This window comes from Spermophilus citellus, assembly GCF_964194105.1.
Source record: "Spermophilus citellus genome assembly, chromosome: 3".
NCBI lineage: Eukaryota > Metazoa > Chordata > Mammalia > Rodentia > Sciuridae > Spermophilus > Spermophilus citellus.
Window position 1 is genome coordinate 170,732,802 of NC_138184.1, and position 23,001 is coordinate 170,755,802.

A 23,001-nucleotide genomic window follows, 5' to 3' on the forward strand; every position below is an offset into this window, starting at 1 on the left:
TCAATGAAAAAACAATAGTTGATCATTCAAATACATGATTTATGCCAAATAATCTGACAAGCATTTCAATGTTTTGAAATCCCTGAACAGTTACTTCATCTGTTTTTTCTGATATTCTCAAGATTCCATTCTATGATCTATCTTGGGCATTTCAGAATATAGATGTCATAGAGACATATGGTGACACTAAAAGTTAATGTCATTGCAAGATTCTAATAGTGATAAAATGATAAAGTTATGATCCACTAAACTTTCTGTGCAACTAAGGTCACAGAAGAGTCTGCACTGCTCAGAGGCGACTGGTGGCTGCAGTCTAGTTCTGGCCCAAATTCATTTTACATGAGGAGAGCATAAAAGCTTCAAACTAAATATATATTGTTTCTATAAAAAGCCACTGATCTTTTTTTTTCCTTTAAGTTCAGTATGTAGTCTTGAAACATTATCTGTTAAATAATAAATTTGGGAATCAAAAACCTCTTTATTAATCCTATAGAATGCCAGATATAGAACATATCTAAATTAAATATTGAAGAAGTAAAATCAGAAGTTCAAATATAAATTAACTGGTAACAAAAGAGCCATTAATCTTCTTCTAGTCTCTTAAAATTTCAGGAAATTAATATTGAGTGAAGAATCTGGGATGACGATTTGCTACCCTGTGTTACTGGTGAGAGGGCAGAGTTCCTCTGCCTTGGAATTAGGTATGCTAGGTCTATATAGAGCGAGAGGGTGGATGAAAAATCCAGGGACATAGCTATCTAGGAATCTGATTTGACTTGGGTGAGTCATTTTATATAACTGTATCTCGTTTTCATAATAAGTGCTTTGTTCTGTGCTATAAATGCAAGTGAAATAAGGCTGAATTTTTATGAGAAAAATAATTTGTGAAGCTGAATTTTCCTCCACAATCTGGTGGGTCAAAGAGATGGACTTGGGTGTAAAGGAATGGGTAAAATTTAAGGTATTAATTCCTTATGACCAAACAGGTGGTAGTTCAAGTGAATGAATGAGTGAATCCTTTCACTTTGCCATAGTCGGCCCTCAGTGTGTAGATGCTTGTATGTCAGCAGTCAGTGATGCCCTGGTACTGTCAGGAACTAGGTATGGTCATTTGGTGTGGGAGCCTTAGAATAGAAAATGTATGTGCATACATCCACTTTGAAATTTCCGCCCCACACATTGCCTTTCTTTTTTTTTTCTTTTTTTAATTGTTGTTATGAATTTTGAGTTCAGGTGATGAAATGCAATGAAATTAATTGTAAATGACATTTCATTTCACCTCAATCACCTTGTTTACTCTGCTGTTTATACCAGGGACAAAAATGTACAAGTAAAATCATAGAATTGACATCAGGATACATTTGCCTAAATAATGTGTTTTAATAAAGGGCTTTATGGATACTAAATTCCAAAGTAAATGCTACCTATTGCTTGAAATAGTGTGCTCAGTATTGTTGCCTAACATCACTAATTATTTAAAAATTCTCTCAATATTAGGTAAATATGTATACATTAATGTGAGGAAATCTTTTGATGCTATTATTTTTGTTTGTTTGTTTTTGTATTTCTACTAACTTTTCTTTTGTATCTTCTATTTTTTTGATATCTTACATAGCTTTTCTTAATGCAAGAGATCTTCTTCATTAGATACTTGCTTTTTCTTATTATGTTATCATCGAGCACTCTTGATAGCCATGTTTATTTCCTCTGATTTCAGATTTTAAGCCATATTTTTGTATACATGGGTCAAAATAGTTTGTATTGCTCCATGAACCCAGTAATTGATTATAGATTACTTCAGTGTCAATGTCAAATGACCCACATGCTCTGTGAACACTGTGATTGACAGTGAAATTTAATGGTGCTTTTATTTTGGAGTTAGTTCTTAAATTGTGGTCACTGGACCACCAGCAGTTTCACCAATAACTTGTTTGAAATGCAAATCCTCAAGCTGCACCTGGTGGGGTTACCTAGCAATCTGTGTTTTAAGGAGTCCTCCATGTGGTTCTGTGCTTATGATACATCCTACTTTTTAAGGTAAGTCTGGGTATGATGCTACCCAGTCTACACTGTTATAATTTAAAACATTAATTGGTGGTATGTAGGATTTAATCTGAAATTTTATATCCAAGATATTAAAAAGTCTCTTTTCCAAAAAGTTATATGTTTCTGAAAGATACCTACTGTTAGCATATGCCAGTGTTGTTTTAAACAATAATTAACAGCTTGCTGTTTTAGGAGATGAGAGAGTTTTTAAATAATTATTGAGGTTTAAAGCAATACACTCACTGTTTAAAAAAAATAAGTCAAAGTAACTACTGGTGTTTTACAAAAGGATTATCAAATTTTCTTTATTTTACAAAAACATACGTAGTGTTTTAATGAGGACATAAGTAATTATTATACCTTTTAGGTGATTAATGGAATTGAGTTGCAGGTTTTACTTTTCTAAAAACTATTCCAATCCACCTTTTCAGTTACCATAAAATCTGTAAAGTTCACATTACTTTCTACACTGTCTATCACATAAGATTCAATGACTTAAACTATATTATTTGCTTTGCCTGATACAGTAAGCAAACCATACCTCTAGATTTTATATGGTTGAAAATAAGTGTAATAATATCGAAGGCATAGGCTGGTTACCTTAAAATTGATGAAAGGCATTGGCCAAACAAATCTCATGAATACTTTCATTGGAAGCTCATATACAAATCTGGGATGGTGTTCACACTAGCTAATGAGTAACTGACAAACTAAAGAAGTGTCTTCAGGAATCTTTAGAGTGAGTTTATTAAAGGTTGAATCCAGAGTAAGTCATCCTGGCTGTCAAAGTTTATTTTGTTCAACTTGCAGTTGAGAAACACCAGGAAGAAAGAAAGAAAGAAAGAAAGAATATATTCAGAAACAAGCATAGGTACAGAATTCACTTTCTCAGATTTCCACACAGTAACCCATCTGCTTAGAACACATTGACTATTAATGATCAATTCCAAGTCTGTTTCTTTAGCAAATATGTATTGGGTTCCTGCCATGCAACAGGCACCCTAGAACTTTCAGCACATCTGAATGAATCACAATAGATCACTACACTGAGCCAACATCTAGGTAATATGATTTTCCGTTGAACTGGTGACTTTTTAAAAGTATCTTACAAAATTAGGAAATATCAGAAAACCGAAAGGAAATGTGCTTTAGAATTACATTTGCCACAAACATCATGCTCCTTTCTTCCTAAGGCAAAAGGGGCAATGCTCCGTAATTTAAAAAATACAATTAGAAAAATTGCATTGGCACCCCCGGTTGCCATGGTAACAAAATGACAAGTGGCCTTCATGTGCTTTCACTGTATATAAATAAGCCAACCATTTCAGGGAAGATTCATTCTTTTCAGACTTGCCTTTTGAGCATAAGAACTGTATGCTCTCATTAACTTATGATAGAGATATTATTCATACAGTACTTCATTTAGCAATTAATAAATAACCTGGTTTTCTTTTTAAGAAAGGAATAGGAAATAAAGATTCAACTTAGTAGCATTTCCTCCCTTTTCAATTCTACCTTTCTTTAGAGGGGTGGTCTGGAAGAACTAAGAAGAATGAAATATACAAATCATAATTTGGATAATAAAAATTGTTTTGGCCTTTTCTATGTACTGCTTAAGAAAGTCCCTGCCCAAAATAGAAGCGCAATTAAAGACAGTGAGCTTCAACTTCAGCTATATGATGAATCATCTATATTTTCCTCTTTGATCCTCCCTAGCTTCCACCTTATTGCTAATGCTAGATGATTACTTGTTATTACTGTTGAGTCTTGCTTCCCTGTCAACTCTCTATTCATAATCTTTTGAGTTGGGAAAGCAACTATAATTATTTCAGCATAAAAATAAGGTAGGTAACCATTTCAGGAAATTCAACTTAACTATTTCTCCAGTCTAGATATTAATTACCTTTAGCTGCAAATTACCATTATACAACACTACATTTCATTTTACATGTGTTTTCCTCATTTTTAGAATCATATTACTTTCCAAAGAGATGTTCATAGCTCTCCAATTGCTTTCTCCTTCTTCAGCCTGAGCCTTGCCAACCAATTTAACACCAACTAATATCCTTTCTTCCTTGAAAGGATATCACACTTTCTGACTTTTGTTGTTGAAGGTGCTATTCCTGCAGGTAAAATTAAATGACCCACTAATCAGGTTTTATGAGCATTTTCACACTTTTCAAATGATTCAGCAAATGGTAGAAATTTCTTACAGCCTAGGCCATGGGCTCTACCTGTTTTATGTGTCTGTTTAACAGAAGCAATAAGACTCTTGTAAGTAGTGACTAAACCATCATGTGCTTCATTTTAGTGTGTAACCAGAAAAAAAAATTAATTTATATCCTGACTTAAATTTCATTTTACCAAATAATGTTTAAAAAGACATAAGAACCACTTATTTATAAGAACTCATAACCAAAATGAAGCTAATTGGATTACAATTGATTCTAATAAGATAGCCATACGATACCATCAATAATATTTGTTAAAATTGTCTTGGCTGTACTATTAACGTTACTAAAGAGGGAGGCAGAAATTATTGGCATGATATTCATGTTTTTATTTTTTACAAAGCCTTTTATATTATTTCCCTTAAAATATGATAAAAGTAATTACCAACTAAATTATATTTTAACCCAGAATCATACATGTAAGACATTAAAACAAAAATGTAATGCAAATGTCATGAACCTCAATGCTGAGAACCCTTTTTTAAACATATCATGCTTCCTCCTTTTTCTCTTAAAAATGAGAGTCTGTGTGTGTTTGCATATATAGCAGTCATCAAAAGCCACATTGTACTCTCATACTTACCAATGCTATGAAAATAACTTTCAAAGTTCAAACATAACCTATGTTGGGCACCAGTGCTTTAAGCCAAATAACCTAAGCCAAACTGATCCATCTGTAAAATAAGTTTAAAAAAATTTAGTGATTCTTTCCAAAATATAACCAAGCTCTTGGTAGATCTCCAGTTGCCTCCCAGAGGTCTGCAGCCAAGCTTGAAAACCTGTAGCCCATAGTGTTGCAGGCTCTATTTCCCTTCAGGTCTTTTTCTCACAGCCTTTGTCTTCTCTTCAAACTTACTGTCCACATTGTGCAAACTAATGGTTAGAAATCACAATCATTGACTCGATAAATTGTGCATAGATGCTAATGACCTGATTTAGGGTCACTGATGGGATTTAAACCTTTCAAGCATATTATATAACTTCTTTTTAAATTATGTCTTTTGTTTATTCTTTGTCTTTCCCTGTTAAAATACAAATTACGTAAGACTGGGGATCCAATTCTGTGCTATTAAAAGATAAATCTCAAATATCCAGAACAGTTCTTGGCACATAGTAAATGCTCAATATTTGGAACAAGAATTGAGGAGGAAAAAACTATCCATGATGTCATCTCTGCTCTTCTAGGCAGCAGTATGTATTATAAATTTCTTGTTGAGTGCTCAGTGTATCAGACATTGTTTTAAATATCTTTCAAGCTTTTTTATTTTCATTTTACAGGTAAGAAAAATAGAGTTTGTAGAGGTGAAGGTTTCTCCAGATAATACTGATATTGAGTGATAGAGCTCCAACAGGCACAGGCAGTTTGATTTCACAGCTCAAATTCTTATACACTAGCACATACAATTTAAAGTTAGTTTCTCTTTTATTTGAACCAAAGAGTAGTTCTAATGATGGAAATTTTAGGTTGAAGAAAAAGCAGAGTGACACACCTGCCATTCCAGAAAGGAAAGCATTTTTTAGCAGAAAATTCTTAATTTTATGTTCTCTTACATGTTCCATCAAGGCAAGTACATGTGAAGAATCCCATGAGAGTTGCCTTTTACTGTACACAATAGGATCTGAACCTTCTGTGACTCTTTTTAGCTCTTTTCTCTGCCTTTTATAACCACCTTCTTGAGAAGAGATTGAGTAGATAAAGCATAAGGCCAGCCACATCCTTTTGCTGTTTATCAGGGATCATTGGGAAGTGCAGAGGTAAACTAAGAGATGGATAAAGACATCATTGAAGCATCTATCATCTTCTGACCCAGGCTGAAAGTCTTGCATCAGAGGTAGCGCAGACAGGAAGGATGGCATCGTGGAATTTCAGGCATAGAACTTGCTAAATATTTGGAGGTGGAATAAAAGAGTAAGGGAGGACTCAAAAGTGACCGTGAGGGTAAAGTTCAAGCTGGCAAGACAGGAAGAATGCTGATGGATTCACAGAGAAGCAAGATGGAGAAATACATTTTCATAATGTTTTCCTGAAATGCTGTCAGATTTACCCCCTGTAATGGTGGAATAAGACATTTTCAGACATACAAAATCTCCACACAATGTAGTTCCATGCTACCTTTGACAAGAAGCTTCTGAAAGATGTACTTTGCTAATAATGAGGGCGTAGATCCCCAAAATAGGCACAGATCTGGGAAAGAAAAGCTACCTCCCAAGACAGAGAAGCAGAGAATTCCAGACTAATGGCAACAGCTTGTCCCAGGATGACAGCCATGGGGCAGACTGACACAATCCAGACTGGAGCAGGCAGAAGGTCCCTGAAGAGTTTGATTCAGCGGGACAAACCTGATAAACTACTAAACATATTTGTGTATTTCGAAATCTAATGAGGAGAGAGTTCATTAATTGCATAAATGATTCATATATGAAAAATTAGAGATCAAAGTATTACAAGTAATCAAAAAGTTACACTAGAAAGCGAAAGTAGTCAGTGTACTACAAGGATTAGCAGGAAACACATGTACAGATCATCATTAATGCAAACGCTAAGTAGTCCTCTAAGCACAAGGTTCTTCAATTAATTGGAAGAATGAAAAAAGGAAAGGAGTGGGAAGTGGTGTGTGTGTGTGTGTGTGTGTGTGTGCGCGCGCATGTGTGTAGAACGGTGGGCAAAATAGACTCTAATCTTTTTTTTTTTTTTTTTACTGGCAAATCAAGAAGTAGTGATTAAAGTAAAACATTAAGAGGCATCTTAAATATGTTATTTAGAGATACGGAGGTAAAATAAAAGACTCAATTAAGAGTTGAGCATGTTGTCCCCTGGGTAAAAGAAAGATTGTATGCGTGGGAGGAGAGTGGTAATGAAGGCCTAATATTTAAAAAAAAAAAACCAAATTTTTATAGAATTGTTCAATTTTGTGTATGTAACTTTGATGTAGGAAATAACACTAAATTCTGAAAGGAAGCAAAGGAGAAGGGATTCATCTCAGCAAGGGTTAACTTTGAAGGAAAAGAGAAAATATGAGGATAATGCAGGTAAGGTAAGCAGAAGTTAGGAAAGTTTAGGGAATTTGATTTTTTTTTTTAACCAAGAAAAGAAGGAGTTCAAGTTTCTTGCAGAAAGTCAGAGGAACTGAACATTAGAAAGTGGAGGGAATGTGACAGGAAGTCATGAAGATATATATACAAGGGTTCCAAGTATAATAATCAAACTAACCTTAAATAGCCTGAATTTGAAGAGTGTTTTGTCAGCTTATAAATTTCTCTAGCAACTGCAGTCTGTGAATGAATTTGGGGCTTATTATAAGTGATTCAAATGGTGATTTTGAACTAAAGGAAAGGAGAGGTTCTAGGTTGCTCCTAGTCACAGAGTAGCTAGGGAGGCAAATTAAGCCAGTTTGGGAAACACAGGGAAGAAGGAGAGATCAAGGAACTGGAAGTCAGAAACAGAAACGAGGAGAAGAGATGTCAAAGTTAGGGTTGCAACATTTGAAATTGAAGTAGAACTTCAAGTGTCAGTGAGGTAAGCAACCAGCATGGGCAGGCAATGACAGGTGACACTGACACATCACAGAGGCAGCAAATCAGTCATAGAAGCCTGAGGTACAAGGCGGAGATGTAGAACCACTCAGTGAACCAAGAAGAACACAACCATAACATGTTTGTTAGCATTCGGTTCAGGTGAATTGCTCTGAATAGGTCAGCTGCCCTGGAAATTGCCCTAAAGCATGTGGTCCTGTGCCCACGTGGTGCTGGAAATGCATTACCATATTGCAAGCAGTTAATTAATCAAAGTATGTAACTTCATCTGCATGAAACATGCAGATGAATTAGTAGGGAAAATTAAATCTTTGTTATATGATTTTTTTCTTAATGATTAGAGTGCATTCTAAGTAAACAGAAAAACAAATTGATTGCCACAAACCATGTTAATGCCCTTCTAATTCACAAGGGTTAAGCACATAAAAGTCAGGATATTGAAAGTTAAGGTTCTCATAGAAACATTAATTTGACAAAATTATGCATACTAGGTGTGGGAGGTTTGTATTTTAGAGCATAAAAGCAGTAGGAAATACTGCAGAATGCAGCTCAGTTAAACCAAATACAATAACAAATTCAAGGTAAGGCATTAAAAATTATTATAGAAAAAATTGTTTTTTAACCCCCAATGAAGGATTATAAAACAATTTTAGAAAATAATGCCTTCAAAATTTTTAAAATGATTTTAATAGGAACTATTTGTTTTTCCCCAAAATCAATTTTCCTAGTACCTTGTACATCCTGACAGTAGTTTATGTCTCTCATCAGCAGTTCAGGCTTGATCCTAATAGACAAAAAAAAAAAAAAAAAAAAAAAAAAAAAAAAAAAAAAAAAAAAAAAAGGAGCTAGCTGGTGATTTTCATGACCTAGTTGATCAAGATTTCAAGTTCAGAGAATAAAAATAATATGTAGAAAAAAATACTTTTTGTTTAGTATGGAGACAATATGGAAAAGATTGAAATATGAAGAAGTCTGCCAATGTGCCACCTTGCTTCTATATTTGCCCTCTGTATATTTCTGCATACTTATTTGCATGTATGCATTATGTAAATGCCAATCTGCCCTTGCCAAATTCCCTAGGTAGTTAACAGAGAAAAAGAAAGGAAGAAGCTTAGGGCACGGTCAAACTTCAACACCTCTCTATTTTTGCTTCTGCTTTCCCCAGCTGGAGAGAAGGCCTGGAAAGGCTGTGCTCTCCAGGAAAGCTGGATTACCCACAGGGTGAGCGACTCATGGTCTTGTTATTTTGGCCCTCAGTACCTCCATTCTCTGTATAGGTGATATAGGAAGCAGAAGCAGTGGCAGTAAGCAGTAGACCCTGGGAAGATATCATCTCAAAATTCAGTCAGAATTAGGCATAATGAAGGAAGGAATGAAGGCTATGTAAGGGAGGTATTAGAAAATCTGGGTACTGAGATTCCATCTCACTCTGGTTAGAATGGCAGTCATCGAGAATACAAATAATAATAAATGCTGCAGAGGATGTAGGGGAAAAGGAACACTTATATACTGTTGGGAATGTAAATTAGTACAGCCACTATGGAAATCAGAATGGAGGTTCCTCAAAAGACTAGGAATTGAGCTACCATATGACCCAGCTATACTATTCCTCAGTATTTACCCTAAAGAATTACAGGTTAGCAGACTGTGGTGATGTGTACATACCCATGTTTAAAGCAGCACAACTCACAATAGCCAAGTTACAGAACCAGCCCAGGTGTCTATCAACAGATGAATAGATGGAGGAAATCTGAGATACACACACACACACACACACACACACACACACACACACACATACACACACATATACATACATACACATATAAAAATGGAATTTTATTCAGCTACAAAGAAGAATAAAATTATATCATTTGCAAAAAAAAAAAAAAAAAGATGGATCTGGAGAACACATTTTAAGTGAAATAAGCCAGATTCAGAAAGTCAAGGGTCATGTATTTTCTCAGATATAAAAGTTAAGAGAGAAAAAAAGAAAAAAAGGATCTCATGAAAATAGAAGAGAAACTAAGTAGAGTACAAAATGGGAATGGGAGGAAGGAAGAAAAGAGAGAAGAAGTTGGCTTCTAGATAATGAAATTGACCAAATTAGGTGCATGTATGAATATGCCACAATAAATCCCACTATTATGTAGAACTATGATGTAACAATAAAAGAAAGCTGTGTCATGGAGTCAAAGTTTTCCTGTTAAATTAGATATTTCAGTATCCCAGTTATAATTACTGATGCAATTTTTATTATTGCTCAGTTTCAATTATTAAATTTTAAGTCATAGTAAAGCTTTTTGACACTTAAATCCAATATGAGTTATTTGGGGTGTAAAATTAACAAATAAAACTAACAAACAGTCCCCCCAAAAGAAAGCATATCATGAAAATAAAAAGATAAGTTGACATTTAACAAGATGTATTTTCCATTGTACTTTATTTCATAGCACAGCAATCTGTAGCACAACAGCGGTCCATTCATGGGAACAATATATGTAGATTCCTGAGCTTGCAAACTCCTGGGCCACTATTCAAACCACCTCTTCAAAAAGGGCACAATGGTCTGCAGTTTTCTCTGGAAAAAAAAAAAAAATCAATGCAGCTACATTCCATGGCAATGAACTCTTTATAAAAGCTTGATGAAGAAAAATGCTTTGTATGTTTACTTTAATCTTTACCCCCTGCTATTTTCTGTTGCCAAACAAACAGAAGGACAAACACAAACTGCCAACTAACAAGATGTACAAACGAGTGTTATTGAATATTCAGAAGTCTGGTGGTATTTCTAAAGTTCAGCAGCAGATCACTTAGTCTTTCTTTTGTTTTTGATTTTTCCTTATTCAGGCACCACAAGGCCACATAAGGAGGGTGAGGTCCCTGGGGTGGACTACATTTTCATCACCGTTGAAGATTTTATGGAATTGGAGAAAAGCGGTGCTCTCCTAGAAAGCGGGACTTATGAAGGTAAGCACAACTGCCCTGAAAAACCTATTCACTGTTGCATCAAAGTTTTTGTTCATCTGATTAAAGCGCGTCAGGGCACTAGGTTACCAATGTGCTGCTCCTTTTGGTTTGGGCACTTTAACAAGATAATTTTAGAAAAAGTTGAAATATATCTTAATTTGAACTTTAAGATGCAGAGGGAAATATGTATGTATATACATCCACTGAAGATCCTTGTGTTTGTCTCCTGGGGCTAAGCTGTGATGTTCCAGGAAAAAAAAAAAAAAGTAACTCTAGGTGGCATCTAAAGGAGGGCAGGGCTCTGTGTCTATGTGGCTCTCTCAAGTTATTCCACAACACAAGCCTTTATTCCCTCTGAAGCACAATGACAGGGTAGGAAAATAGGATCCGTAGGTGAATTTTAAACTTATGCAATAGCAAGTCTCCTTTGGTACCTGAGTCAAATATGCAGAAGAATTGAAATCAGAACTGTGAATTTGAGAAGGACTTTCCAGTGGAAAGAGCACCAGGGTAACATGAGCCAGAATCTGCTTCAGCTGAAAACCTAGCTTCACAGGATCATGCTTGTTATTTTATAGCCATCTAATGAAACTATGTATCTGTGCTTGTGTAAGACAAGATTTTTAAGTAACTAAAAAGAAAAATAATGCCTTTTATTCCTATTTTGTGGTTATTATACATGTGGAATATGTGTGCATATACTAAGTCCAAAGATGAACCTAGTTTTAATGAACTGCAATTAGTAGTGAGTGATAGGAGAAACAAAACTCATATGCATGACTGCTTAGCCCATCCTGCACTTGAATTCTACCAACCATCATCAGATAAACTGAGTTTGCCATGTTAACAACTTAGCCCACTTCTTCCTTTACTTTCTTAGTTACATGGTTCAATGGATTATAGTTATTCAAGAACTCTGTATTTTGAAGTTGTTAGAAGTATTCAAATTTCTTCCATTACTTAACATTCCCCAGGCAACATAGGCTGAGACATTTGCCTAAATTACTGAGACATTTAGTTACTTATTGCTACATTTCCAGGAAATAAGCATGAATATCTGGGGAATTATTTAATGCATTAGATCAGTATCTTCTTCATGTTGTCAAGAATAAAATATAGTAGAGATTGGTTGAAAACATTTTAAATAAAGAAACTTTGTTGATAATAGACAGCTGCCTTAAAATATATATGAAAAATGCTATTAGTATAAATCATAGAAAATAATTATGTCAAATAAGCGAGAGTAAATAAACCTAAAGTTTTATAGAATATTTTCCTATGAGCTTTGTGACATTTAGTGACAGACATTAGTTTGCATTTATACTAATGGTAATGTATTTAATTACCTTATTTAAATACCATTTTTATGTAATGAAGTGCCAATAATTTAACATACAAGATCATTTCAAGAGTAGCTGATTAACAATATGCCTTTTTCTTTTGTTTGTAAAAATAAAGACTGTTTAGACTAATTGAATCAAAGATGAAAAAAAATTAAACCAGATGTTCATGTTAAGTTTTCATTGTTCTTATAGTAAACTCAATATCATGAAATTTAATACCAATATTTCCAAATGTAGCTCATGCTACATTTTAGGATACAATTAATTTTTGAGGGGAATATCCAGAAACTATTCAAACATAACCAAGTTTTGTCAGTCAGATTTTTCTTCAGATATCTTTTCAGCACTGAGAGTATAGTTTTCTGTGAACTTGTTCATCACCCCAGAGGACCCAGAACAGTTGAACCGTAAGCTGATTTAATATGCAATGTTGTCAGGAGTTTCAGTACCATCCTTTACAAATACACAGTGTGTACACGGATAAATACAAATCTGTTTCCTCAAATCACATAACCAACTGGGTGGATACCTAGAGAACACTCTCAAATCTCAAGATCTGCAGATTTTCTTATAACTACAGATAAGGAATGAATGAGATGCACCTGCTAATACACTGCATTTTCACAGCATTAGTCACAAGCTCTAGACTTAGGGCTACCACTTAATGTGAGCTACCACTTGAGGAAACGTAGAAGATGGCCTTTCTTCTGTTGATACTTTCAGACTGTATTGAGTAATCACGTGCAAAGACCTGAGAGCTTTTATATTTGTCAAGTTTTCACTATAGTTTTCTTATAAAGTCTGCTTCTCTATGTTATATGTTCACCCTTTTGCACTTTTTGGGTCATTGCTCCCTTCCAGTCTTTGCTTCTGTATTCTTTAGTGTTCTCAGCCAGACTAGAAAAACCCATCTGTAGTATTCTGTAAATGCAGTCAAGAAAATAAGAGGGAATTGAGTTATTCTCAGCATCAAAGTTACAGACCTTCTGTTATTCATGTAGGGCCCTTAAGCCTGAAAGGAGCCTCCAAAATCCAATCTGCAAGCCAGCATAGTAAGGCCTCCAATGCAGCTGAAGAGAGAGAGAGAGAACTCCTGTTTCTTCTTACCCATAAATAAGTGCTTTCCCAATTTGGTGTATTTCTTGCCAGAGACATTGAGAGCTACTTCTTTTTTTTTCTTTTTAATAACAAAGATCAAAGAAATCCTCTAGAAAATATCTGGTAAACTTAGCTGTGCATCATTAAGAAATCCAGTTTCTCTTGTGTCTTTTCTTCACCCCCACCTCTTGGTTTTAGAACAAGAAACGAACGCCCACCTATAACATAGTTGTGAGGGGAAAAATGTGTTCTTTTAATCATTTCTCACATGCATACATTATTTGTTTCATTGTCACTTGTTTTAGTTTTAATCTTGGTGGATAGATAAAACTAAAATGGAACCTGTCCATTACTTATTGATTAGAAATCAAATGTACTGTTGGGAAATTGCCTCTTGAAAACTGGGTCAAAGATCTTTCTCCAAAATAGCACTTCTGTTACTATCTGGAGCCTGCAAGGCAGCCTTAATGTGCTTGAGTTACCATCTACAGTTATGCCACATGGCCCGAGGCAGAATTTTAGTTGATTCTTAAAAGGCTTTCTTCTTGTACCACCACCCCCAATCCTGAATGCCTCATCTCAACTTTTATACAATAGAGGTTGAATGGCCTTGCATACAAATTCCAAGGAGAGTTTGGCTGGGAGGATGACCATTAGGTATTGGAAAAGGAACACTATTCCATAACCTGGATGATATCATCCACAACTTTGCATATTGAATCAGATTTAACATTAATTTAGTTAATAATATTATTTATAAATCTATTAATCATCTATTATTAATTAATAGAACAAAGGCCAGTAGAGAGTTTGATATAACTTTAAGTACGTTACTTATGCACCTTTATATTAGAATTTAAGCCATAGGCTTTGTGTGAAACACAAGCCACAGAGTTCTTTGGATGAATGCAGATCATTCCTTTGGAATTAAGGTGGCAAATAGATATAGGTCAGACACCAAGAAGTAGAAATAAATGAGTAGGTCTGACAATCTAAGGAAAATGACCCTTCAAGAACTGTCCAAAGTGCTGAATTGTCCAGAGCTCCAAACCAGTGAATCCTGCCTGAGCTACTTCTTCCAGTCATCTGGAATGTGACATTCATCATTGCACTTATCAGTCAGGCCAGTTGACTTTGCCTGTTTATGAATGCCATTATTAACAACATCTATGTTCCCTGAGCTGTGCCTTGACTAATTTCACTTAATTCACATATTGAGATTATCTAGTCATGTTTCACAGCAGTCTATCCACTGTACTTTACACTAGTTTTCTTTTATGCCTTTCAAATAAAACAAAGCTATTCTTTTGTTTATAGAAAAGATCAGCGATCCTAAAATTAAATGTTTCCTTTAAATGGACATAAGCCTATCGTAAAACACTCTCCATTTTTTAAAGGACCAAAATCCAGTCCAGCAGGTTTTGGGGGTATCTGACATATTACAGTGCAGATATGGCCTCCACTCTCACCTTAATGTTATAGTTTTCCCAGTCACACCCTAAAATGTACAGAGCCTTGAATCTAGCACAGAAATGACCTTCTTTAACAATTCATTAAGAGGACTGTAAAATTCAACTTTTCCCATGTATATATAATATGGAGTGCTGTAATGTCTGAACCACATTCAAATTTAAATATTAAGTAGAAAAAAATTCTCTAGGAAAATAAAGCATTCCTATGTTGGGAAAAAAGATATGAAAACTTTTACACAGATATATTTTATTTTACTAACTAAAATCAACATCAGTTTTTTTAGCATGATATTAATGCATTTATTATTGAAATTCTGAATCTCTAATCTCAATCAAAATATCATTTGGTGATGCAAAGATGTCCAAGTCAATGAAAATCATTATTGACACTATCAATGATTTTGATAAAAAACTTTCTTCTATCAGTCCAAATTTCTACCCAATCAAATATAAATAATATTTCCTAAGGAATATATCAATGCTTAAATTCATGCTAAGATTTTTGTCATTCCAGGAGACAAGAATGAGATCAAATTTTGTTTTCCCCTTTTATTATAACCTATTTCAGGGAGAAATTTACCATATTTACAATAACCGGCACAACAGCAGTAGATTCTTAGAACTTGAGGTTAAAATAGTCCAGCTGTTCTTAACTGTCCAGGTTGCAACATTATTTCTGTCTTACCTTTTGATACTTGCTTCTTTTCCTTTTTCGTGTGCGTGCGTGCACATGTGTGTGTGCATAATTCCTGTTGAGAAGGATTCTAGGCCATGCATTTGTGTTGCATTATAGGAACACTGAAGAGGTCACCATAAAGCTCATTATTTGATGATGAGAGGAAAACACAATTAGTGAGCCCATTCCTCCCCCCACCTTTGGGACCTTATAATGCTAGTTGTTTGGGATTTTTTGGAAGTGATTCAATTTGTCTTCAGAGCTATTGACAGAGATTGTGTGATTTTTGCCTGCTTCTTTTGCTCTTGTGTAACACTGGAAGTGTTATTATGTATTAAAATATAACAAAATTCTCATTAGGTTTGGGATTTCTGTAAGCCCAGCATTCTTAAAATATATAATCAAGTAAATATCTACTTATAAGTACTTGTTCTCCCAAAAGATAGTAGAAGGAATGACCCAAGGAATAATTAACTTAATATTATCATATAAATTGTATATGATTGTTAACTTAAAGGCTAAAGTCAATGAAAATATAATAATTTTCTTGTCTCCTAAAATGCAACATTAACCAGTTTATTGTTAATTCTATTAGTTGTTTACAGCTGAAATGAACAGGAACAGCCTTCTTGAGGCATACTGTGACACATTATGGTATTCATGGGAGTAGAACTCACTTTGTCACACAATCCATAATATTATATAAAATCTAGGGTTCAGAAACTCTGGTGTTCATGGTTTCACTTATTTCCCTCAAGCTCATGTCTTTAATTTTGATTATTTTCTAATTCCTGTATACACTTTCAGCAATTTTTAGCTGAAACAAATGGAGAATTCACCTAGAAAGAAAATCACACCCCTCATTGAGTGTGAAGAAAAAAATGCAAGACTTCCAAAATTTTATGTATGTTTTCCTCTACTGCTTTGACAAGCAGAACCTTTTTGCCTTTGCTGTTGGGTGAACACTTTCAAGCATTCTTACATTGTTTTCTGAGTGGGTGAAAATGCATAAGAATACTTATAGTATTTCATAATTTTGAAGTATATATTCTGCAGCTATTAATATGTATTATCATTTATTTGCTGCATATGATAACTCCATAACTCTCAAAGACATAAGTTTATTCATTTTACAAAAGGCACACAAGAGTCCTGATCACATTGACTGCAGCAGTCTTTTGTATGAGAGCCATGTTCATCTGAAATACCCCCATCATAGTGATGGTCAGTGGCTCTTGTATGTTGAGCCTTGGATGTGATGCATAGATATTCTTAAGCAGAGGTTTTTATTCACCCCAGTCATTCTCAGTGGTGCCCTGATGTCCTCTTGCTGTCAAAGCTTTTTCACAAACTTGTTCCACACATCAGTGATTTGAAAGCTATAAGCTAACATCCTATTCCACAAAAGTGATTTTTGTATCTAAATTTTAAATATGAAAAAGAAAACCTCCTGAGACATTCTTTCCTTATATTTTCTACACTGCCAATCTGAGGTGCAGAGAATCTCACTGACCTCAGATCTGTTTCTGTCAGGTGGAATAAAAGTCCTCGAAAATGGAAAAAGAAGTGCCCTAATTTTTTTTTTGCTAAGCAAGTTCTTTATTTATAGACCCTATTGATCTCAATCTCCAACAAAGTGACAATAGATGTTGATAGTTTCATGAACTGTTTTGTAAACTGCAACTTTTACACAGAGTGTCCAAAAAGACAAAATCTAAAACTTCGAAGCCTCCACTTATCATGCTCCTGGGCAGACAGATGCACTGAGTTGTTTGATTAAAAATTAAAATGTAAATGTTAAATGTAAAATTAAAGAGTTCTTTAAAATACCCTAGTGTCTGTGTTTAAAAGTATTCACATCACAGAAGATTCCTCAAGTGAGAGCTTCTTGTTAAAAGCCTGGAAATTCTGACTATTATGGCAAATTGTTCATAAACTAGATTAAAATGTAATACGCTTAAGTTGTCAGTACATCCCCAAATAATAATTAGACCTCTTGGATCTGTTAGAGACTTTAGCTTTGTGTTGTAACTAGATAAAATCAGGATCGATTAGTCAATAGACTGTATGTGTATGAAACTATTTCCATGAAAAGAATCCTTAAATAAATCTATAAGTATGAATTTTTAGGTACTAGTGAAAAGCACAAATTAACATTAGTCACTAATTATAACAAAATGGAAAATTTGATTTATACTACCTTCATCCTGTTTTCATTAGCTGCATTGACCTTCCTCTTGTTCTCTAAATACCTCAAGCACATTTTTACCCACCTATGATTTTAAATTTGTCATTTCATTTTCCCAGACCACTGTTCTCCCAAATACCCTCATAGATCTTTTTCTCACTTTTAGATATTAATCCAAGAATCCAATCTTTAGGAGACTCTTACCTAACCACCTCATCCAGAAATGAACCTCCTCTCATTCTCTACCCCCTTCTCATTTTTCTTTTTTTCTTGATTGCATTTATTACAACTGAAGGTGTATGCTATATACATTGTCAATATCCCTCTCTAGATGTAAACTCCAAGAGATTAGAGAGTTGGTTTAGATCAATGCTAATTCTCATGTTTAGAATGATCTCTGGCACCTAGGAAGTGCTTGGTAATTCAAGGTTGGATGAATTACTCAATGCCTGCTGTTTTGGTCAGCTCTTTCATTATTGTGACCAAAAGACCTGACAAGAACAACATAGAGGAAAAAAGGTTTAATTTGGGCTCACCGTTTCAGAGGTCTCAGTACACAAATGGTCAACTCCATTTGTTCTAGACCGGAAGTAAGGCAGAACATCATGGCAGAAGGGTGTGGAGGAGGAAAGCAGCTCAAGACAAGGCAATAGGGAAGCAAAGAGAGCTCAGCTCATCAAGGACAAATTATATACCCCAAGGGCATGTCCCAGTGATCTATTTCCTGTAGCCACACTCTACCCACCTATAGTTATCACCAAGTTAATCTATATAACTGGATTAAGCCTTTGATTAGTTACACCTAACTCACGTAACCTAACAATTTCGTAACATTCTTACATTGTCTTACACATGAGCTTTGGGGGAACACCACATGGGTTCTTTCCTCTAACCCAACAATGGAAATCCCTTTACCCCCACTTAGAGTTTCAGTCTGCTTGAGACTCTGGGATACATCCTAATCAAAATGCTCTAGGCCAGCAGGTTGACACTGTAGTATCAATTTGGCCTTAGAATCTAGTTCTGGGTTAATGTTAAAACTATAATTATTTTGTTTTTGTCTTAATTTTCATGGTCAACATTGTGGGTCCCTGTTCTGAGCTCTCATTCTTGTTTCTCTCTTGATATTTTACAAGATATGATATTTTATTCAGAATACAGTTCATAAATTGCTATGTCAATTCTTCATAGTCTGGTTTTTCCTATTGTATTCAAACTCAAAAACTTGGTCAACAAAACCCAACCAACCCCCATCTCATCAAATTTCCATGGACTATGCTACCTATGGATTAATGGTGATTACCTTTCCTGATACCTTCTGTCTTTGCCCGTGCTCTGTTCTTTTCTGAAAAGTATTACAAAGCCTTCTTTGATTTCTCTGTCTTCAATATAGAAAGTCAATGAAGAGATAGAAAATAGAAGTAATGAGGCCAAACCTGTGAGCAAGGTAGAAGGGTCCTGGATCAGTAGGAAAATATGCAAGTTCAAAAAGTTATTTCAAAACAAATAAAACTAGATTGTATTCTGTCAATAAAGAAACAAAACGACTTTATACTTATTGTGGACATGTGTTTAAAACTTAATAAGTACCCCATTAACATTTTCTGGCTGGATTTTGATAAACTATAGGGGAATATGAGTTTGTTTCTTACTCCTTCACTTTTAGAAGAAATAACTAAAAGAATGAAAATACTTTTTCTAGTTCTTACTTGTTCACTACTAATGAGATTTCTACATCTACTATACTCTTATCCTTTTTCTTTTTATATTAGGGGCCCTTAAATTTTCTACTAATATATGAAAGTTTGATCCCTTTAAGCAGTTATTGGGTAAAATGATAAACCTTAAAATGCATATTTTAAATTTGCTGATGGTACCCAAAAACTTAACACATGGAATTATTAATCAAAACGTTTTAAATAATATATAAGAGCCTTTAGTTGATAGGAACATGATGATCCTGAGTACAGTGAGCTTCCTTTCTTCTTCTCTCCCACATTTATATCCACCTTCATATCCTTGCTGTCCTATCTTGGACAGCAAGGGTCATGCATTTGGTTGCAGAAACCTGCCCAATGGTATTGTGATCTGATGCTGGGTGTATTCCCTCTGGACTGAGCTTCAGGAACAGAAAGTTTACTTCAAGACAGGTCCCTCATGGTCACCATCAGAAGGATTAGATATTCCCTATATCTGTTCTTGCTCTCCAAGGATGTGAGTAAAATTATCTTTGTAAAACATCCAAAGAAAAATTTTCCAATGCAGCTGTCTGGTTTTCTTGCGGATGAAGCAAGTATTGTTATATGTGTGGTGAAGTGTACCCCACTGCAACAGGGCAGTTACCATCACATCTGCTTTCAAGCACGTCCACATAGATAACCTCATCTACTCTCCTGCTTCCATATTCTCCTTCAATTCAGAAAGGTCTCATGGTCAAATGTAACAGCAAATATGAAGAGAGTGTGTTTAGTGGTGTGTCATGGGGAAAGAGGTGTGAGGAGAGTGACTTCTGTGGACAGGACACTGACAGCCCAACAGGGAGAAGGCAGGGGCAGTGCAGAAATGTAAGAAGAAACATAAAAATGGAGTCTTTCAGGGTTGTTTGTCACAAGCAAGTGCACTCTTCCAGGGGACAACAGAGTATTATAACACAGCTCAGCTCTTCATTTACCAAGTAATAACCCTGAGCTATGGAGAAAATGTCAAGTCACATGCAGAAAGTTAATATTTAGGAAAGTTTTCTTTCAAAGGTGATTGAAATTTAAACGTTTGGACTTTGGGAGGGGAAAGATCAAAATAATTGACTAAATAGAACACCAAATTCCCTGAAAAATGGCAGGCAAATGGAATGCATCACTTAGTATGAAATATTTTAACTATCATCTATCTAGAAGTAATTTATAATGTATACTCAAACTTACATTCAATTTAACATTTGATAAGCCAATCCCCAAAAACCAAAGGTTGAATGTTCTCTCTGATATGTGAATGCTAACACATAACAAAGAGGGGTGAGGAAGAATAGAAGTTCAGAAGATTAGACAAATGGGAATGAGAGGAATGGAGGGGCAAAGGTAAAGGAAAGACAATGGAATGACTGCCATAACTTTCCAATGTGCATCTATGAATACACCACCGTAAATCTCCACATCATATACAACCACAAGACTGGGATCCTAATTAGAATAAGTTGTCCTCCATGTTTGTATAAATAAGTCAAATTATACTTTACTGTCATGTATAACTAAAAAGAACAAAAAATGTTTTTCAATTTGTTAAATATACTTTATGGCTCAGAAAGACAATCTCTCTTGGTGACTGTTCCATGTACATTTGAGAAGAACGTGTATTATGCTGTTGTTCAATAAAATATTTTGTAAATGTAAAAAAAAAACAAATTAACATTTGATTATACTGTCTAAACAATTAATTTATGAATATAATCTACAAATGCAAATAGACTTAATGTCCATAAGGACGTTCTAAACATACACAAATATACTTGAGAAAAACAAATTAGATGGTTTCCAATTATAGTGAAGTTGGAAACTATATATTCTCTGCTCCTAGTAATGTTTGTCATTTTTAAAAGTCAGAATTCCCGACTGTGGTATATTTGCAAAGCAACTAATGAATGTGCTAGATTTTAAATAGATCCATCAAAATATGGGTACATTAAAAATTGCTAAAATTAACCTATCAATAAAATGCACATTTAAAAATTCAATGCTGTTGCATGCCTATAATCCCAGTAGCTCAGGAGGCTGAGGCAGGAGGACAGCAAGTTCAAAGCCAGCTTTACCAACTTAGTGAGACACAAAAGCAAATTAACAAGACCCTGTTTCAAAACAAAAAAATAAAAATGGCTGCAGATGTTGCTCAGTGGTTAAGCATGTCTGGGGTCAATCCCTGGTGCCAATAATAATAATAATATAAAAATAAAAATTTATTATTTTAAAAATTGAGATTTTTAAACAGTATTTTAAATAGTATTTACTTTTTGCGACACTCATGTGTCTACTGAGGTTATTGAGACTGATAGTTGCTGACCACTTTCATCACAGCCTGTATTCACAGATGGAAAGGAAATAATAATACTTTGCCATCTTGGCTTATTCTGACAAATAGTTCTTAAAGTGTGTGATGAATGCTCATCTTAAAAGCAAAACATATTAACCATAAGTTATATTACACCATTATGAACATTTGTCACTATGTTCATGATCCTGCCTTTGAAAATAACTTTCATTTAGTAATCTGGTTTTGGGGGGATTTTTTTCTTTTTAGTATTTAGCTCCTGTTACGTTTCCATTCACTCACAATTTAGAAGATTTTCTTTTTATTGATCTTTCAAGTGTTTTATTTCTACCAAAAGCTTACTGGCATTATTTGCTTTCTTGATTCTTGCTTGTTTATCCTTTACTTTCTTCTGAGAATTGAGAGGCCTCTGTGGATTCTCTGCTATATATTTACTTTTATATATATCAGAAAGATTTGCCTATGATGGTATGTTGCATTTTATACTTCAGTTGTTCTTATTTCTTATTCTGGATCTTACGTTTTAATATTTTTTTTCTCATAAAGATACAGAGAACAACAATAAAAAAAAAAACCCGGAAAACATATTTACAAATGTACCCACAAGGCAATGGTTGTTGTTGAATACAGAGGCACTTTTGACTAAAATGATTTCTCTGTTCTGTATAAGAGATGTTGCTGTCTTAGAAATGAGGCAGGCTCATGGGTATTTTGTTTAATAAATAGAGTATAGTTGGGCATGCTATATACTCAGAAACAGAGAAGATTTACCTGATTCTCCACATTTTCCATGTTATTCAGTAACCCCAATGGTATACTACAATCTCTATTGGAATACCGCTCCTACATTCTTAACTTTGCCTGAATTTTGTACAAATGGAACAAATCACTTCAGTTGATATTCTATCTCATTTCTCTTCAATCATTTAATTATATTGTATTCCTTATAGTTCAGAAAATGTACCATTTTCCTCTTTTATTCCTTAATACATTTCCATCCCTTTCTCTAGGTAGGCCTTTTTAGCAGTCATTCGGAGGCTGTTGAGAGGAATAAAAGTGTTTGTTTCTGAGTATATGAGTATTGCACTAACAGAGGAAGAACTGTATACTTTGTTTCCACTTACTCTTTTCCTACTTTATTCTTTAATTTAAAACGTGGCTGTGTTTCTAAAACATCCCCTGTTGTACTGATTCTCATGTCATTTGGCCACATTCTACGTGTTCTTGTTACTTCTTGTTTTCTTCTCCATGGGAACCCTAACAGTTATTACTGATCTAACTCTATCATATACAATTTGAGACCACACATGTTTCTTGGTAGTCTCCTATACCTTCTTATTATAGAATTGAACTCAAGTAATATTAGTTATTTAATAAAATTGTTTGGACTCTACCAATATGAGTT

General features: G+C 34.6%; 1 protein-coding gene across 3 annotated transcripts in view; it reads left to right on the forward strand.

Annotated features, from left to right (window-relative positions):
• The window catches only part of MAGI2 (membrane associated guanylate kinase, WW and PDZ domain containing 2), a 1,381,189-nt gene that overhangs the window by 790,806 nt on the left and 567,382 nt on the right, over positions 1-23,001 (forward strand). For all 3 annotated transcript variants that reach the window (XM_081288532.1, XM_081288533.1, XM_081288534.1), the window contains exon 3: positions 10,662-10,781. In XM_081288532.1, the coding sequence (XP_081144658.1) occupies positions 10,662-10,781 (120 nt within the window). The remainder of the gene's footprint in view (positions 1-10,661; positions 10,782-23,001) is intronic.